The sequence below is a fragment of the Podarcis vaucheri genome (assembly GCF_965113315.1).
Source record: "Podarcis vaucheri genome assembly, chromosome: 3".
NCBI lineage: Eukaryota > Metazoa > Chordata > Lepidosauria > Squamata > Lacertidae > Podarcis > Podarcis vaucheri.
In genome coordinates, this window is record NC_138761.1 from 41117693 (window position 1) to 41137268 (window position 19576).

At 42.8% G+C, this 19576-nt stretch overlaps 1 protein-coding gene and 1 long non-coding RNA gene across 5 annotated transcripts in view; one reads left to right on the forward strand and one right to left on the reverse strand.

The window, feature by feature from the left end:
• Positions 1-875: 875 nt before the first annotated feature.
• On the reverse strand, positions 876-15963 carry LOC309528661. Its single transcript, XR_014217866.1, has 4 exons — positions 15861-15963; positions 2821-2928; positions 1795-1890; positions 876-1195 (listed from the first exon to the last, which is right to left on the reverse strand). It is a non-coding gene; the product is annotated as an uncharacterized lncRNA (long non-coding RNA).
• The window catches only part of MRPS18A (mitochondrial ribosomal protein S18A), a 36580-nt gene continuing 32841 nt past the window's right edge, over positions 15838-19576 (forward strand). Inside the window, exons 1-3 of one of the 4 annotated variants that reach the window (XM_082216274.1) lie at positions 15839-15993; positions 17223-17275; positions 19279-19310. In XM_082216274.1, the coding sequence (XP_082072400.1) occupies positions 15854-15993; positions 17223-17275; positions 19279-19310 (225 nt within the window). In that variant the 5' untranslated portion in view covers positions 15839-15853. Of the gene's footprint in view, positions 16129-17222; positions 17276-19278; positions 19311-19576 lie in introns of those variants that run through there. The other 3 variants (XM_082216275.1, XM_082216276.1, XM_082216277.1) reach the window with 3 other exon arrangements.

Consider the following 19576-nt stretch of genomic DNA (forward strand, 5'->3'; position numbering starts at 1 on the left):
CTGGGAAAAAGCACCAAGGCCACCTGAGCCTCAGGTGTATCCAGGATCAGACTGTATACTTTCTCCTTCAGCGGAAGCAAAACCCCATCCAAAGATTTAAATTCATCCCCCCAAAAAAATTAATGTTAGATGTTTTACTGTGTTTTTATATGTCCTGTAAGCTGCCCAGAGTGGCTGGGAAAACCCAGCCAGATGGACGGGGTAGTAGTAATAATAATAATAATAATAATAATAATAATAATAATAATAATAATAATTCTCCGATGTCTCAAACACACAAACCCCTCACCCACAGAGACACTGATCCTCTCCTGATTCAGCTGTTATGGAGAAACAGAGGATCCAGCTTGGCCTTAAGTTAGGCTTGCCATACATCAGGAAAATTCCTGACATGTCCTGGTGTTCGGGTGTAAAAATGGCGTCGGAGGGAATTTTGCCAAATCGGCAAAATGTCAGGGAAAACCTGGATGTATGGCAATGTGAAGGGAAGAGAAGCAGAAACAGCTCCAAAAGCTTAAAATCACTATTTTGGGGGGAGGGTTCCCCCCCCCCAAAAGCTCAAGAACTTTGCATGTTTCAGGAATTTTACTTTTTGAAATATGGCAACCCCACCTAAGTAGAAACATCACAAACAAAATGAAGGTGCAAACTGAACCTTCTACTACACGGTTTGCATTTGGTAAAGTGTGCATGGAACTATAAAGCTACATATTTGCAAAACTATGGAGAGAGAGAGAGAGAAGTGAATATTTTTGTGCTGTGCATGTTTCTGTGTGTATGTATGTATATATATGCATAATTACATTGTGCATGTGTGTGTTTCTGTTTCTAATAGGCTTTTTGTTTAACCAGAGGAGAGGAAGAGGAAATCCGCATGTAATGAATCTGTTTATTTTATAGAGCTCCCCTAGAGAAGGACGGTGGAGCAAGAGTTATGCAAAGCTCTGGTGGTGGCGAGGCAGCTGCTGGGAAGGGCATATCTGGTTTTCATTTCCATTAGTAAGTGGAAGTGGCTACATAAGGCAAGACCTTGTAAATTCCCTGCTGGGAGAGTAGCCCACTTGTGTGGACCTGTCAGACTTCATCTTGGCCATTAGTTCTGAGCAAACGAGTCTTCTTGCTCTGAGTAATCATAGCTTCATTCTCCTGCATCGTTTGGACCTGTTCCTGGTCACTGCTGCTCATGCCTTTACATCTGTTCAAAGTAGTTTTAATGTTACTACATAACAAAAATAGTGCAGGAACCACCATTAAGTGATGTTGGGCTTGGTTGGGGACTGAAGCCAAAACCATTAAAAATCTTCTAATTATGCATTGGGCTTCATGAATGATAAAGCTGTACTATCCCTGGCAAACCACAGATATGCCTATACTAGGGCAAAGTTTGCACAAAATGCATATACTATCGAAAATAACACACAAAATGCATTGCATTATTCATTTTCACAGCTTTTTATGGACCTTGATCGTAGCTAAAAAGGAGCAGTGATTTGGTGCCCCTGGTAGTTATTTTACTAGCACTGTGCTTCATTCCCCCTCCCCCTCAAAAAAAAAAAAAATCCCCTACAAGATTACAGAAATTATTTCCCCTCAAATTAGTGGAAGAAACAAAGGATGTCTCCTGAAACATAAAAGCCAAGAATGCATTGGCATAAAATTTGAAAATAGGACGTGGTGCTCAAAGCAGGTAGCCCTGTCCCAAATTCTGGAGGAGAATTCTGTGTCCTTTTTCTCACAAGACAAATGAGGACCTCACAGGTTCTGCTGAGCCAGCATGTTCTCAAATACACTCACATGTCAAAGCTGCTAGTCTCAAAGGAAGTTTGATGAGGGGAAATCCATACAAAGTTCTCAAATGCAAGGAGCAGATTCTGGCTGGAAACCTCTTTCCTAGTGTTTAGGAAGAAAGTATTCAACTGAAACAGGAACTTGTGTTTTAAAACATGATGAACAGCACAATCCATTGCATGTATATTCAGTAAGTACGATTAAGTTAAATGGGGCTTATTACTAGGTAAGTGTGCATAGGATTGCAGTCTAAAAGATTTCACAAGGCTCTACAGTTCCTTGAAAAGAATCCAGGAAAGTATATATTAGGTTTTTTGTCTATATGTGCTAAATAGTTCACAGTCTACAGAGGAGGGTGTTAACTTCCTTTCATGGAAACAATTTCAAGTAACACTAGAGACAAATAATAGATTTTAAACGGTCCAACAGGATATTTAATTGTATAGAATATAAATGCCAGGCTGCCTGTGCCATCCCACATCATAGGAATCTTTGCACTTTCCAATGAGCTGGAGCAAAGCATAGGCTTCTCCTATCAGAGATGAGGAGATCAACAGCCAAGTTTTTTTAAGTCTCAAGGTCACTAATTTTAAAAGTTGCCACTCTGTCTGGCTCTCCCTTCCTTGATCTCCCAATAATCAACCCCATTCTGTTTTGCTTTGCTTTTTAAAATAATAATAATAATTTTGAATTTTACTGTAAGGGTTCTGCCAAAATTTTGTAAAGGATTCCAGCACTATAAAAACTTTGAGAACCACTGCATTGGTCTGTGGGTAAACTTAGGCCATTAGTCAGCCCCTTATCTGCTGTACAGAGGTGATAATATTTTATCTAGCAGAGTTGTTGCAAAGATTATATAAATTGATGGTCCAAGTCTACAGAAACAGATCCTTCCAAACTATCAATAGCAAAAAATATTGAGAACATTAAGTAGGACTTTACAAACTGTATTTCATCAATCCATATTTTAGCTTATCGTGCCATTTTACGAATGGGGAACTAAGGCTGAGAGAAAGTGAGGTTAAGTCAGACCTTTTGGCATTTGTTCCTACAGCTCCTTTGCCATGGAATACATATTTTCTGCAGCTTCTTCCCCGTCCTAGGCCTACTCTTGCCAATGCTTTTTGGTGCTAGGAATGCCTACAGAAAAAAAATGCTTTCTGAAAGAGTTTTCCTTTCCTAAAACCATTTCATCTCTGTTGTTAATGATACAGATGCTAGAAGGACACTCAAGAGAAAGGACCACTGCTACACCACCACTTTCAAACTCTCCAAGCATTTCCTTACAACCACTTCACTTCTAGCTTTTGTTTAGAATCTCAGTGACATGAACACAAAAAACCGAGTAGCCAACAAGAGTCTAAGTCTCAGACATATGTTCTTGCCCCCATTTCACAAGCCATGCACGAACACAGACCAAGCTCATCATAATAATAAACTATGACGGCTGTGCATCTCTCCACCTACGTAAGCTTCAGCATCATGCTGATAGAGCCGCCCAGAGGTTGTTTATCTAACCTGTCCTCTTTTAAGAAAACTTTCCCAAGCTCGTTACTCTCTACTATGGCCAATTAACTTGGGAAAAAGCAGAAGAAATAAACAGTTATCAGACTGTTGCATTTGAGGGCCCCTGCGGACGTACTATTTATCGAGCATTCATCATGGTCTGTGCTCACGTAACCAGGGCAGTTATATGCAATCACAATTCCAACACCGTTGGCACCTGCAAAAGTTTTCGGTTGGTCATAATACTTTGTTTGCGTGTCCTGCAGGAAAACTCTGTAACTTTTCATACCACTAATGTCCCAGGGGGTGGGGGGTGTTGTCCCACTTCTGCTGTGCACAAGAGTAGCCCTCCAGATGGCAATAATATGGTTACACTGGGGACTTCAGGGGATAAGCTCAGGGTCTCAGAACCTGGAGCAGATAGTCCTTTAGATGCCCTGATCCAAAATCATTTATAATCTTTAAAAGTTAATGATCAGCACTGGTTCAGAAATGAACCAGAAGTCACTGTGCCTCTTTTAATGAGACTTGCAAGCTTCCATGGTCTAGTTCATATCAGCATTCTGACTGCCACAGTATGAGCCTGCTGAAATTTCCAGGCACACCTCAGAAGTAGCTGCACATAGAGCACATTGAAGTCATCCAGTCTTGATGTAACTAAGACATGTGTAGCCCCAACCAGACTGGACCACTCCGGGAATAGACGTACCAGCCTAAGCTGCAGATGGGTAGCCGTGTTGGTCTGCCATAGTCAAAATAAAAAAAATTCCTTCCTGTAGCACCTTAAAGACCAACTAAGTTAGTTCTTGGTATAAGCTTTCGTGTGCATGCACACTTCTTCAGATACATCTGAAGAAGTGTGCATGCACACGAAAGCTTATACCAAGAACTAACTTAGTTGGTCTTTAAGGTGCTACAGGAAGGAATTTTTTTTATTTCAGCCTAAGCTGGGCAAAGTCACTCCTAGGCACCACCTGAGCATCAAAGAACGAGGAGGCAGGATCCAGGAATACCTCACAAGTGCAAACCTGAGTCTTCAAGGAAGTGTTACCCCATCCAAGATGGGTTGGTTTCCTCTTTCCATATCAGCAGTCCTGTCATTTGGGCACTTTCAGACAACCTGTTTTTTGAGCATTCATCCTAGTTTGTTTCTGAGGTTAGGCAGCATTGCACCAAGAAAGGGTCGGTACTACTGTAAAATAGTAATAGTATAGCAGCCCCCATTGTCTTCTCTGGATTAAATTTCAATTTATTAACATCCATCCAGTACATTACTACTTTCAGACAATGGCTCAGAACATTTACATGAACCAGATACCCTATGCCAGAGAAAGCAGGAAGAGTGGAAATGAGAAATGAGTTAGACAGGTGTAAAATGAGTTCATTTGTGGTGGAGCAGTCCCCCGAGACTTAGAACCAGCAATAAACTTTGCTAGGGGTCTCCAAGATCTGGGTTAAAAATGACTATCCTTCGCTAAGATAGTCAATATTTCAAACGTATTCTCATGAAACTTTGCTGGGAGATTAAACCCACCTGACTAAAAGGCATATGATTTCTTGAGGAGAAGAACAAGAGTGCTGTATTTCACAGCAGTTCCCACCTCTCACAGGCCACAGGTCTCTGAGTAATGAAAATGTCTCCATCGCTGTATCAACAAACATTCATTGGGAAATGTGTAATGCAGAGCAAAGGGTACACACATTGATTAGAAATGAAGTAAACTGGCTTGGATGACATAACTGTCAACATGAACCTTCACCTAAAATTTCTAATCCAACCAATTTGAATCTTTGTTTAAATCTCACATCCACCCATTAAGATTTTATAAAATCAAAAACATCAATATTTTTCTTCCAATTTTCTCTTTACTCAGTGCTTTATCCTTCCAGAGGTCACCCAAAAGTCACCTGCTCTGGCCAATTTAGAAGGATCAGAATAACATTGGGGAATTAATATCGGATCTTTTCCAAGCTGGCAACTATCAGTAACTGCCTGAAAACTTGAATCAAACTCTGTAAAGTGTGCAAAGGGAAGGCTTGGAGAAAACATCAGTAAAAAGATGTACAATCGGTGAAGACACCCAAAACAGTGAAGCTAAAATTGTACATTGATTTCAGAAACTGGAGAGAGATCCATTTGGCCTGTTTTTGTTATTCTACCCAGCATGTTTGCCTGAGTGGTGCCAGCTCCGCTACTCAGTTTGCCAAATAATGTATACTGATTTTCTTTTTTCAAAGAAACTAATAAATAAAATACTGTTGCTTCTTCCAGGCTTGAAAGGAAGGAAGAATTTTTTTTTTGTTAAATAATTTTTATTAACCGACCAATCAAATCAAATCAAATCAAATCACATAAATTCCAAATTACAAAGCCGAATTTTAAATTTTTGTTGGGGGTACCCATATTTCAAATTCCGAAGGGGATCCAATCATCTTCTTGCTGCTGCTTTAATGTCCACAAATCTGTCCAAATAATGTTCACAAATCTATCCAATCCTTTCTTGTTGTTTTCCACATCTCTTCTTGTTATTTTCATATATTTTTCCTTTCTCTTTGTGACCTCTGATAGTCTCCACAAGCGGGTTGAAACAAATTGTAATCCTGTGTGGGGTTTTTCATTCGTCCAAGAGTCATATTCAGACAGCTACCGTATTTCATCGCTTCCATAAAGAAAAACACTTTTACCGTCTACTCGTTAATCTTCACAGGTCTGTCACTCCCTTTCTCAGTCCTCTGAGGAGGTTCTGCCAGGAATCTGATATGAAAACAAATCCATAGCTTCCTCCTTCCGGTCAACAATCTTTCGACAGAATCTGCCAACACGAAGAAGAAGAAGAAGAGTTTGGATTTGATATCCCGCCTTTCACTCCCCTTCAGGAGTCTCAAAGCGGCTAACAATCTCCTTTCCCTTCCTCCCCCACAACAAACACTCTGTGAGGTGAGTGAGGCTGAGAGACTTCAAAGAAGTGTGACTGGCCCAAGGTCACCCAGCAGCTGCATGTGGAGGAGCGGAGACATGAACCCGGTTCCCCAGATTACGTGACTACCGCTCTTAACCACTACACCACACTGGCGACTCTCTTTTTATTGCTGCATCATTCCAAAAGCCCTTGTTCTTTTCTCGATCTCCATAAGGCAAACTTTTGCTTAGTAATTTATTTCCACACAGTTTTTAATCATCCTGCTTAGGTCAGTTATGCGACGGTTCTTTCTTGGGGAGGGGTTATTGGTTAATCACATGGAAGAAGAAATTGATAGTTCATTAGCAAGACACAATGGCGAATAAGCCACACACAAAACACAAAGAATTGGATAGAAGAATAAAGCCATCCAGCTGAAGCAGTCATAAGAAGGCCTAAAGAAGATCATCATGATGGTTCTCACTGAAAAGTGGGGGGGGGCGGGACCCAGAGAGGGTCAGATTGGTCTTCCGGGCTACAACGGCGGAAGCTGGGACAAGGGAAAGTCATACCCTGAGCAATCCTAGTCCAGGGAGGAAGCTTGTTGGAGGAACTGCAGAGCTTCCCTAAGCCTTCTTCGTGAAGCATGACTGAGAGAAGGCTGATTTCCTTACCCAGCTCCTTAAGGAAATGGTACAGTCCCTATCTGTGGGGAAATAGCTTTCTGAACTCACTTTCCCCAGGGAGCTTTCCCAAACGGTCTCCAACTAAGAATTACTATAAGAATTAGTTCCCATGGTAATGTATCCCATGGTAATATATTTCCGCAGGTGAAGACGTGCTGAGCCAGACCTGTCCTCGGGTTTCAGGCCCATTTTCCCTCTCTTGCCCACTCACACCAAGAAGTCAATATTTTTAAATGCCTGTTTTCAGCTGTTGTTTACTGATACTTTTAAAGTTGGCTTTTTGTAAACCACTTATTCTGACACTTATTACAAGCCATATTTGTTGTTGTTGTTTAGTCGTTTAGTCGTGTCCGACTCTTCGTGACCCCATGGACCAGAGCACACCAGGCACTCCTGTCTTCCACTGCCTCCCGCAAGCCATATATAATTGTTAAATAGGCAGATAAAAATAAGACAATGTCCCAATGCTTAGTGGCAATCTTCATTTGAATGTCAATTTTCTCCCTTTTCCCTCCTTCCAAATATTCTGTTTTCATAGAGGAAGGACAGTTGAGAGACCAAGTTTTGTTGGCTGAAGAGATAGTGGTGAAGAATAGTGCTGAGGGGCTGCAAATGCCGGTCGTTCTGGGCTTGCATATGAATGTAGGTATAGGGTTATGTCCTCCTGAGGAAAATGTGTTGCTACACAGTGAGAAGGAAATGAGATTTGTAGTAAGGCAGAAACTATTGGAGGGAAGGAGGTGGTGGTGGGAGGTTTCAGAGAGTTAAGGAATGTCTCGAAATAAAGGCAAGTACTAGCACAGTTGCTTTCTATTTAGGAGCAAATATCAGATATATTTAACTGCAGGATACTCTTGTTAGCTATCTGGCGTACCAAGTACACAAATAATTGCAATGCCAAAAATCATAATTGCAAAGTTAGCTGCCAAAAAGCAAAAGAACTGAAAACTGAACCATTCCTGCCACCACCCTACCCCACCCAAGTGGCCAGCACAATAGCATTAAATCTGCACCAGTAAATGAGGTAAGCACAAAAGGAATAAGCAGAGGAAAGTGCAAAATAAGGAAGGTATAGCTAATATATTCACAATCCATAAATTAATAGTTTGTGGGAAACGTGAATAAATGAAACAACGTAACAACGGTTATTTTATTTGATATTGGTGAACTTCATTTAAAGTGTCCAATTATTTTGGTTTAAGTTGCTGTTTGTTTTAACACCTCTTTCACAATGCAAAGGAGAGGACATGTGCTAGCCCCCGAGGGAAGGAACTGTTTAATTTTGGATTTCTTTGCTTTCAAATGTTTGCTTTCTTAACCTTATTCTTTAAATCTTCACTTACTTTTCCTTTATTGAACAAACGTTGTAGTAGAATAAATCATTTTAGACTAGAATGTTGTTGCAAAATACATTTCAATTAATTTCCCCACTGGATTTGACTTGTTTACACTTAGCCTGAAGGAAATCTAATAAAATTATGACTTGGTTGTTTTACTATGAAAAATAGCCATGTCCACTGGGAAAACCAAGAAACCTTGGCGATATAAACATGTTGTTTTCAAGTCCACTTTTTCATCTTGAGGCCAGTTCCCCCTTTTCCCTATTCAGTGTGCCATCATCCTCTGTTATTCATATTTTCCCACCGTTATGCCTTTTTGTGGGCTTTAAGGCCTTATCCTAAATTGAAGTGGCAGCAAAGATTCCCATTATATATTCTAAATGCATCATTTCCAGGAGAATGTTCTAATGGTCCATCCGGGCAAAACTACATATGCTGATTCCACCATGTGCCTTTAAATGCTGGCTGTTGCTTCACCTTTGCAAAGAAGTATCAGGAAGGTACAATTTCAAGCAAGAGGCAGGAAGCAGGAGGAGGGCACTCCCTTCCCTCTCCCAGCACTTTCCTCATCCAACTTTACCCTCATTGCACAAACTGCTTTTCCCCAGCAAGGGTTCAAGATCCATGCTTACAAAGGAAATATACCCGAGTGGGTGAGCCTACTCCCATTCTGATAACATAATCTGATGACAATGAAATGTCATCAAGAACTCTACCTCCAAATCAAAATTCAAGGGTAATCTCCCAGATTGCATGCTGCTGAGTTTCCCCATGACCACAGAGGAGCAATCATTTTTTATGGGCATCACCAACCAACCACCTCGCACACATGCACACACCTCCTCTGGCACACACAGAGGACTTGGGGAAGCGAGAGGAGGGCTCCCACATTGCACTGGGCTTGGAGGAGGCAGGAGCAGCTGGGATGTCTCTGTTTCTGCCTGCTCCACCCCTTAAAAGGGCACAAGACATCAGCCCCCAAGCTCCCTAGCATGCAGAGGATTCAGTAGGTCTCCTATTGTGGTGGGCTGTGCAACAGATGTCGGGTCTTTCAGACGTCTTCTGAAAACTGTATAGTTTAGACAAGGCTTCACAATAGGAATTTCTCTTTTACACAACCAGTATTTCCTGATTTTTTGAATTATGTTTTAAAGGATGCCTTTTTATTATATTTTGTGTGATGTGTCCCGCCTTTATATGCTGTTATCAAAGTGTGGATTATAAATATTCCAATAAGTAAAGAGACAGGTGGAAACACCTCCAAAGCTCAGCAGGAATTGAGAGATCCCCACCTATCCCCCAAGTTAACGCCAGAGAACTCAAAAGGGAGCTATTCTGCCTGTCCTAAAGGTGTGCATGAGACCTGCAAATTCTCTCCAATTTGCAAAATCGTGAAGGAAGTGGGGATCTGCATGCTGCTCAGTATTCTTGTCAGGGCAGGTGCAGTCGATAGAAGCAGTTGCCACTGGCAATCAGATTTGTCAAGTCTTTTCAAAGCAGGGAATAGAGTTTGTGCCAGAAAGTTGGTTTAGGATTATAGCCTATGTCTTCCAGTTTCATTTTGTGAGAGGCTGTAGATCTAACGATAATGTGGGTGGTTTTTTTGCCCCAAGGTATCTCCCGGTGCCACAAAGAATTAATAGTTATGACTTCAAAAATGTAGACTATAATAATCCAGCAGCCAACTTGCTGCTGAAATTTCCTGAAGTTCCTTAAATCTGGGAGGACTGTTTAATAAAAATAGCAGTGAGTCTGACCTGTAGTGCCCCCTCTGGAAAGGAGAAGAAAATGTCCTGTGGGGAGCAAACCTGAATAGGGCATTACTGTGTGGGAACTGGATGACCTAATAGGTTTTTCCATCTCCTTTCTCTAGTTCTTTAATTAGGAATTGTCTAAAACGCTACCAGCCCGCCAATGAAATAGATCTGCAGTTTGGATGGAGGTACCCTGCAAGGCAGACACATGCCATTCATTAGCATTGGCAGGCCACGGACAGGGAGGGGAATGGGAGCCTGAACATTTCCTCTGTGGCTGGAAGCAGGCAGGCATAACATGAAGTGACGAACAAGGAAAAGAGTAAGTCAGATGGAGAGAAAGCCCCTTTTCTTGAATATTCAAATCACAGTAATAATGGCTCCACTTTCCTTCTTCCAAAACAGGAGCCTGCCTACTCTATAATACCCGGGGGCAAGGGGCGTATTGCAAGCAAGTGCTGCCTGTTTCCTTCAAGACACAGCCCCTATTTCCAAAGTTTCAGTTTAAGTTTGGCTTATAAAGCTAAAAATTGACCATCGTATATCAAGTGTCACATGAACCATGGTCAACGCTCACGCTGAAATATCGTATTCTGCAATGGTCCAAGGGCCTCACTCCCCTTCTTACATTTGAAACCATTCTTTTGTGTGGATGTATCAAAGGTTATTCTATTTTTAATGAGAGGGTGTCTTCCCTTTTTCTCTCTCTCCATCTCTCATTCTCTTTATTCTCTTTTACTTTAAATTTGTTATTTAAAAATCAATAATAAAAAATTCCTTATGTCAAACTTTGCATGTCCAAAGTGTAAAAGTGAGTATAGTCATTTTTGAAATACACTTTTTGGGGGGCGGGGTGATTACAAATACTCTTTGGCAGCACATAATTGCAGCAGCGAACCCCCAAGAGCAGCCAGCAAAAAAGAGCAAAAAATCAAAGCAAATGAGGCACAAGAGGCCTTGGTGGATACAAAAACTATTTTGGCATCACAGTGGGGGACCTATGGGAAAAATCAAGAAAAAAATGTAATTTTTTTGAAACTTTTTAAAAATTGGGGTGCTCTTGAGGGTCTACAAAAAGAAACCTTTTGACATCATAGCATCACATCAAGGGAAACAAAGGATTTGCTAAAAATAATTTTAAAAATTAATTATTTTGAGAAATGACACATTTTGGAGGGGTCCTGGGGAAGCACCACAAAACCTATGGGGGTTCATATGCGGCCCATGGAACAAGGGTTGGCCACCCCTTCTGTAGAGAGATGAACACTCTTTTCTTGCAACATACAAGTAGTTTCTATCATTATTTTTCTCCCCTTTCTCCTTCAACGAAAAGCTTTCGGACCAAATCTTATAATCTTTCCAAATACAGAAGAGCAGGGAAGAATCAAAGCTATGGTTAGCCTGCAAAAAAAATATTAAGGCCTTCTATCCAAACTGGCACACAGTTTGTAGCCTTGGGATTGAATTAGCTACACTTAACAATCACGACAGAAAATGCTGTCTGATCAGATAAGGAAAGAAAACATGAGAAACAAATGTTCAGGCTGTTCTCTGATTCCAATTTGCTTTGAGAACAGTTAATTTGCATTAAATCAGGTGGCATTACATAAGGTATGGATCGAGATTAATTAATGCATCTTTAGGAGGGAAATGTTATTTATGTATAAAAGAAAAGAAATTACATTTTCGCATAGACTAGCCTGACAGGTCGCCACTTGCCTGGTCACTTCTGGAAAGTATGAATTGCCACTAGATGCCATTAAATGAAGAAGATTGGTGCTACTTTTTGGATTTGATCACAGGCCAATTTAGTTCATTGTCCTTTCTCCAAAGTGTCCAGCAAAGAATACTTCAGAGGAAACATTACATTGTTCGAGTATTTGTAATATATGGGCCTACCTTTGGTCCAAAGTCCTACATGCTGGCTCACTAACAAGAGTTTAAACAATCTAGATTATTTCATTTCAGTGGATTGGTCATACTTAATGACAGAATAACTGCAGCTAAATGAAAACATTTAGCAACGTAGGTAATTTAGATAGTAGGTATTGTGAGGAGCTGGAAGGAAAGGAATGCACTGACATTTTGGTTGTGGACAGAAAGCTGAAAACTGTCCAACAGTCAGATGGCATTTTCTGGTGTGTACATTTATCCCACATTTCCGTTTCATAAACTGGTTTCTGTATTGTTTTAAAAACCTGTTTAACTGGGGTAAAAGGAACATGCGTTCAAATGGAGCATGAAGCCTTTTCTCAAACAGGCTTTTAGCTATGTCAAAAACTGCTTTTTGTCTTCCTGTCTCTGCCAGTCCACTGAGATAAAGATGCATTTGCCTTCCATTCAAATATTTAATTTCACGATTTTCTGAGATGAAGGCTAGACCCTGAAGAATAGCCATTTTAATACTTCACACAGATAACATTTTTTAAGTACAGTGGTAGCTTGGGTTACAAACACTTCGGGTTACAAACTCCACTAACCCGGAAGTAGTACCTCAGGTTGAGAACTTTGCCCCAGGATGAGAACAGAAATCGTACGCCAACAGCGCGCCGGCAGCAGTAAGCCCCATTAGCAAAAGTGCGCCTCAGGTTAAGAACAGTTTCGGGTTAAGAACGGACCTCTGGAACGAATTGAGTCTGTAACCTGAGGTACCACTGTATTACAAAAGACAAAATAGAAGCAATGATCTATTAGGACCCAGATGCACTTCTAGTAGATGCATGGGGCAGTGTGTGTGTGTCCAGTGCTGATCTGCTTGTCTCCTATGAGCTGATGCTCCTCCTGTTGGAAAAGGTGGAGAGGTCCACTTTCAGGACTAGTGTCATACAGCTGAGGTAGGGGTTGGGGGGGGGGAAAGAAGGAAGTCACAGCATGGCACGGATGGGCTAAGTAGGGTGGATCCTGCAGCTGTGCTGAGGTCAGGTGCTCTTCACAGCCTCCTGTCTTCCACCCACAGCTGCCATGACAGCTACAGCTGCATGCCTCACCATCTCTGCAGCAGGAAGGGGTCAAACTTGTCTGCACCATCCAGATCAATCTCACTGCAGTTGGTGAGCAGCAGCAGCAAACCTGCTTCACTGCAGGCCCCTTTCTCAACAAGGATGGCAGCAGTGGAAGATGCCACTACTGCCACTGCAGCAGCCACAGCAGTGGCACTTCCCTGTGCTACAGAGTAGCAACATCTACACTTCGGAACTTCCTGCCTATTGACATCAGGTCAGCACCTTCTCTGTATTCCTTTTGGCGCCTGCTTGGAACATTTTTGTTTAGGCAAGGTGGCGCTGTGGTCTAAACCACTGGTCTAAACCACTAAACCACCATCAGAAGGTCAGCGGTTTGAATCCCCGTGACAGGGTGAGCTCCCGTTGCTCGGTCCCTGCTCCTGCCAACCTAGCAGTTCGAAAGCACGCCAAAAGTGCAAGTAGATATATAGGTACTGCTCCAGTGGGAAGGTAAACGGCGTTTCCGTGCACTGCTCTGGTTTCGCCAGAAGCGGCTTAGTCATGCTGGCCACATGACCCGGAAAAACTGTCTGCAGACAAACACCAGCTCCCTCGGCCTTTAAAAGCAAGATGGACTCCACAACCCCAGAGTCGTCTGCGACTGGACTTAACTGTCAGGGGTCCTTTACCTTTACCTTTACCTTTTATAGAGACATGTATTAATCTCTTTTTAGTTTACTGCTGATTTTGTTTTAAAATGTTCTTCATTATTTGTTTTTAACTGTTTTCCTGACAATTTAATATTTCTTGTAAACTGCTTGGAGGTTTTGTTACAATCAAGTGGTGTATACATTTTGCTAAATAAACATGTATGTTCCAAGTAACAGCCTGTAAAAGGTTAGTGGTTGACAGTTCAATGAACTGTGTATTTGTATATGAATTTATGACAGTTCAGGGAATTCTGTATGAGTTCAATGGGACTTACTTCCTGCACTTAAGAGAAATTACACCTAAAAGGGTAAATGCCACAAGGTTGTTGCGGTAACGTCCGTGCAACATGAAACAAGTTCACTTGAGATACTTCATTCACAAATAGCAATGCAAATAACTTTGCACTCGTATTTTTCTACAAGGTTAGCTATTTCAGAGTGTCATTTCTTATGTGATTCATTAATTTATGAATCACTTCCCATAAACCACCCCAGGATGATTTACAATAAAATCATCTGCAATGAAAATATTTTTTAAAATACAATAAAGAAAAAAGGCTGGGATATAAATCTTCTTAAAAGTCTTGTTGGAAGAGGAAGCTCTTCAGTGAGCACCAAAAAGATAAAAGAGACAGTATCTGTCTGATGTGCAGCAAGAGGGAGTCCCAAAGGGCAGGTGCCACCACACTGAAGGCCTGATTTGTACATCATAGAGCTCTTGTTGTGGCAATACCTGTAGGAAGCTCAGTTGGATATACAATGGCTGAAACAATATTTTAGGTATTCTGTTCCCAAATTGCCCAGGGCTTTACACACCACTACCAATCCCCTGAATGCAGCTAAGTAGCTAACCAGCACCACTCAAATTCTTTTAGCAGAGGCTGGCATTGTACCCCAGTAAAACTAGTGATTAAGCAAAGGGAAGGCGCCTATATCTCATCCTCCCAATACTTTAGGGTACTGAAAAAGATTTGTACAATATTATTATTAATTACCCACTCTTCATCCTACAGTGCCAGGATAGGTTGTCGTTGTTGCTGCTGCTGCTGCTGCTATTGTTAGTATTTTCCCTATTCTTCATCCTATAGTGCCAGGATGGGTTAGTAGTAGTATTAATTGCCCACTCTTCATCCTACAGTGCCAGGATGGGTGGTTGTTGTTGTTGTTGTTTACCCACTTTTCATTCTAAAGTGCCAGGGTGGGTTATGATGATGATGATGATTAATTACCCACTCTTCATCCTACAGTCCCAGGGCAGATTAAAGCATTGTTGTTGTTTAGTTGTTTAGTCATGTCCGACTCTTCGTGGCCCCATGGACCAGAGCACACCAGGCACTCCTGTCTTCCACTGCCTCCTGCAGCTTGGTCAAATTCATGTTTATAGCTTCAAGAACACTGTCCAACCACCTCGTCCTCTGTCATCCCCTTCTCCTTGTGCCCTCAATCTTTCCCAACATCAGGGTCTTTTCCAGGGAGTCTTCTCTTCTCATGAGGTGGCCAAAGTATTGGAGCCTCAGCTTCATGATCTGTCCTTCCAGTGAGCACTCAGGGCTGATTTCCTTCAGAATGGAGAGGTTTGATCTTCTTGCAGTCCAGGGGACTCTCAAGAGTCTCCTCCAGCACCATAATTCAAAAGCATCAATGCTTCGGCAATCAGCCTTCTTTATGGTCCAGCTCTCAAAGGGGCTTGAATAACTCGGAGAAGCTATGAGCTATGCCTTGCAGGGCCACCCAAGACGCACAGGGCATAGTGGAGAGTTTTGACCAGCCGTGATCCTCCTGGAGTAGGAACCGGCAAGCCACTCCAGTATCCCTGCCAAGAAAACTCCATGGACAAAGACAACAGGCATATTAAAGCATTAGAACCCAATATTAAAAACAGGTTATATAGCTCAGTGTATAAAATGACCTTTTTAAAAAAAAATCGAAAGAAAAGTGTGCTTTGGTAACCTAAATTTCAGCTGACAATGTTGGGTTTTTTAATCTATTACTAAAAGGAAAAATGAAAAATGAAATTTCGAATCTGCCATAACAACCAATAACAAGCGTGTACCAGGCGTGGCCCAAGTACATCCCATCCTCGCGCCCCCGTCCGCCCCCCCCCCCATCCCCGCTTTGGATACCAAAATGGCGGCACTTCAACGCCTTTCGCTTTTTCCCGCCACAGGAGGCGGGGCGGGCGAGGAAGAAAGCGGCTCCCCCCACCCGCGCGTTCTCGCGCCAGCCAATGAAACCTGGAAGCGGAAGCCGTCGGAGGTTCTGCCAAGATGGCTGCGTCCATGTCGCTGCTCTCCGGCTGCAGGCGGCTGGTGTCTGGGTTCTTGTGGGGGGGCTGGGCTCGCGCCCCGTCTCGCGGATTGAGGCAGGGTGAGTGCCAACGGCTCCTGCTCGCTCTCTCTCCCGGCTGCAGCGGGGAGGGGAGCCGAGGGGCTGAGGTAGGGAGACGGCGAGAGAGGCGCCTTCCCGTCAGCTCCTGGATGGCCGGAGCCGGCTCGTTTTCCGGTAACCGCCGAGGAGGGGAAGAATAAACAACTGAGCCGCGGTGTTTCCCCCCTCCCCATCCCCCATCCCTCTCGCTCAAGTCGGGGCTACGAGGCCGGCTGGGAGTATAATAACACGACAATAATAAAGGACAGTTACTTGGTTTGTCATCCTTTCGGAGGAGGTGGCCATGGGCCCTTGCTAGGTAGCAGGCGCTAAGGCTTGAAAGGGCAGCTTCTTCGGGCAAGTCTGCTTTGGACGTGGAAGAGGCAGAGTGAGGACCCACCTGTACTGTGCCGCTCTGTGCATGTTTGCTTGGAAACAGTGGCGTAGCGTGGGTTCTCAGCACCCGGGGCAAGGCAAGTAATTTGCGCCCCCTAACCCGTGGATTTTAGCACTTGAGTCTCTTCCGCGCCCCCCCCCAGAAGTTGCGCCAGGTGCGGCAGCCCCCCCTGCACCCCCACGCTACGCCACTGCTCCCACCACAAGTCTTCAGGACAGCCATCCGAAGGCTGGCGCGGGGAGAAGGTCTCTCCGCCCCACCGCCAGGCTTCGGAGCAGCCTTCCGAAACCTGGCGGCGGGAGGAGGTCTCTCCCGCCTTGGAGAGGTTCCCGCTTCCTCGAGGGGGGCCGGCCAAACGCGCCCCCCCAAATGTTGCGCCCGGTGCGGCCGGCACCCCTGGCACCCCCCACGCTACGCCACTGCTTGGAAATAAGCCCCGCTTAAGTTCATAGAGTTGGAAGAGGGACCACAAGGGTCATCTAGTCCAGCCCCCTGCAATGTATGAATCTTGCCCAACCTGGGGCTCGAACCCGCAACCCTGAGATTAAGGGTCTCATGATCTGGGTCTTACTCCCAGGTGGGTGCATTGGATGGCAGATTTAGTCAAGCATCCTGTTTTTACTTTATCAAGTCGGAATCCTTTCAGAGACCCAGATTTCTAGTTTGCTGTTCAGAATTCTCGTGTCCTGCACCCCTCATTTTTATCACAAGCACCAGTGATCCTAGGTAGATCATTTGTTAGTCTAGTGTTTTCCCCTTTTTGTATCATTTTCTGCTCTTTGCTTTGGCGGGTTGGGAACACCATTATTCTTCACTCCAGGTTTCATTTCAGGCTTATTCACCAGTTATGCCAAATACAGGTACAAACTGTCTACACACCTACAGGTATTTGTGTGAAAAAATGTACACTTGTTGATTTATATAGTTGAACTATTGTGTATGCAAGACTGTATGCTTCTTGCATACAGATTGCACATTTTTTTTATTGTTGTGTGTATAGTATAATCCTCTCTGCCTAGGATGAGACAGAGGCAAGGGAGTCCCATCCTTCGCTGCTATGGGGCAGTTGCTGATGGTGCAATCAGAACTCTGTCTGTAGTTGGGGCAACAGCTAAACAGAAGCAAAATAACCCATCTCTAGCACATTGTATCTCTCAGGAACTTGTTGGTCACAGCAGGAACTATTACTATGTTGCCCTGAGCAACACTGAATTATTGTGTTCAAGAGTGCCAAGAGTCCTGTAAAAGAATAAAAGGCATATGAGAATTCTGTCACATCTGTTACTGCTGGTTACCTGGTAGTAGGGTTTTCTAGCCTTGAATGAGAAATTTAGAGCCAGAGGCATGGTGGATTTGAGGGCGGGCTCCAGCATTTATTTTTATGGTCGGTCTATAAATGTAATATAATACAGAACTGTCTATTTAGTTAAAAGTGTACACCTTTTCTATAAAAAAAAGAAAATAAACAAAACAAGTGAGATAAAAGCAGCCTTGACCCTTACTTTTTGGCAATTAGCCTGGAAAAGTTGAAAGAATAATGAACTTGTTTTTCCCCCTGGTTAATAAGCAACCACACCTGCCAAGATGATCTGGGAATCTCAAAAGCAAGACTTAAAGGCAATAGCTCTCCCACCACCAGAATTATTTGTCCCAGCTTCTGGTATTCAGTTGATTATTGCCTCTAAACCTGGAGGTTCTGTTTTAATATTGTGGCTATACTTAAAACCTGCATGACAAGCAACAGATTCCAAAAGGCCCTGAACCACCCAGCACTGTGAGGATGCAGTGGTTATGGAAAAGAGCTGTTGCACTGCTGACATCACATCTACCATGCAGGCTCAAAAATGAGCACTCCGTTAGTGTTCAGATTCCCAGTGAATCTCTTCCTGCTTGCACTATAGATACCTTCCTATTTGATTCAGTGTCCTCAGCTCCCCAGAACCTTAACAAGTTGACATGGATCTGCTCAGCAGAAAATGGCACTTAGGTGTGATTGTGTCAGCTCCTGGCCCAAGTCATCTCCACTTTCCACAGAGTGACCAAAGCATTGACAGGAAAGTCAGTTATGCCAACAGAAAATCCAGAAGCATCCTTGAGAATTATGTTTATTTCATTAGCCTTTTGGAGTGGGTCACCAACTCCCTCATCCCTGCAGAGGGGAGTAACTACTGTGAGTGAACCTTGACAGGAATTGGTCCAAGCAAGACCAGGAAAGTTAGAATAAAAAGGTTAGGAAAAGCTAGGATATCTAGCAGTCAAGAGCACATGAGCCATATTCGAAAAAGGCTCCAACTCTATTATTAGGTTGCTTTTAGCTTCCTTGTCAGGGAGTATTTAGGGAGTTATGCAGTAGAAGGTCCTCTGAAAGGAAGAGGTATGGCCCTCTGATATTCGAGAGAGCACAAATACTAATGCTATGTCTGTGGCCCAAAGCCTTACAGAGGGACAACAGAGCTAGGCTGCTTTTTGCCATAAGCAGTTCTGAAATGGTTCCCGGTGAGAAGTTATAATGCATATGAAAATGTTATTTCAATAATCTGTAAAACAAAGCAGAATAATCCCTCAGTACAGGCTAGCGTTATTTTTTATTGCACCATCCTTAAGAGTTAATAAGGTTTTCTGTAGTTTTTGGGAGCAGTATTAGGGAGATGATTTTATGACGGCAGACAGAAAAAAACAAATACTTAATGTCATCTGTCTCTACCTGCACTAAGTGAAATATCTCTATCTTAGTTTTAGTGAAATGCTTATTTGCTGTCAGTGTCATAGCAGTTTTTTAACAGCATTCCTCTCAGTGTTTCATAGGCACAATTTCTGTACTGAACAAGAATGCATATAAGTGTATTTGAATGAATCTGACATCCTGTCTTTTTTTTTTGTACCTGCAGTTGTAGAAACTACTGAAGGAAACACCACTATTGTAAGTACAATAACTGACTTATTTTCTAAGTCTCAGATCCTTGTCTTTGTTACGCAGCAACTGTGTTTGTACAGAAAAATGCAATTGAATAATTTCCATCATGTAACCAATGTAAGTTTAGGCCTCTTTACTTGAATACAGTGATTCTCCTGAAGAGAGTAAACAGGTGACCTTTTCATCTCCTGAACCCTGTTCAAAATTTTCTAGTGCCCCTAGCATCAGTGAAAGAAATTTGTGAGAAATTAGAGGTGTATGCAGAGGTTGGG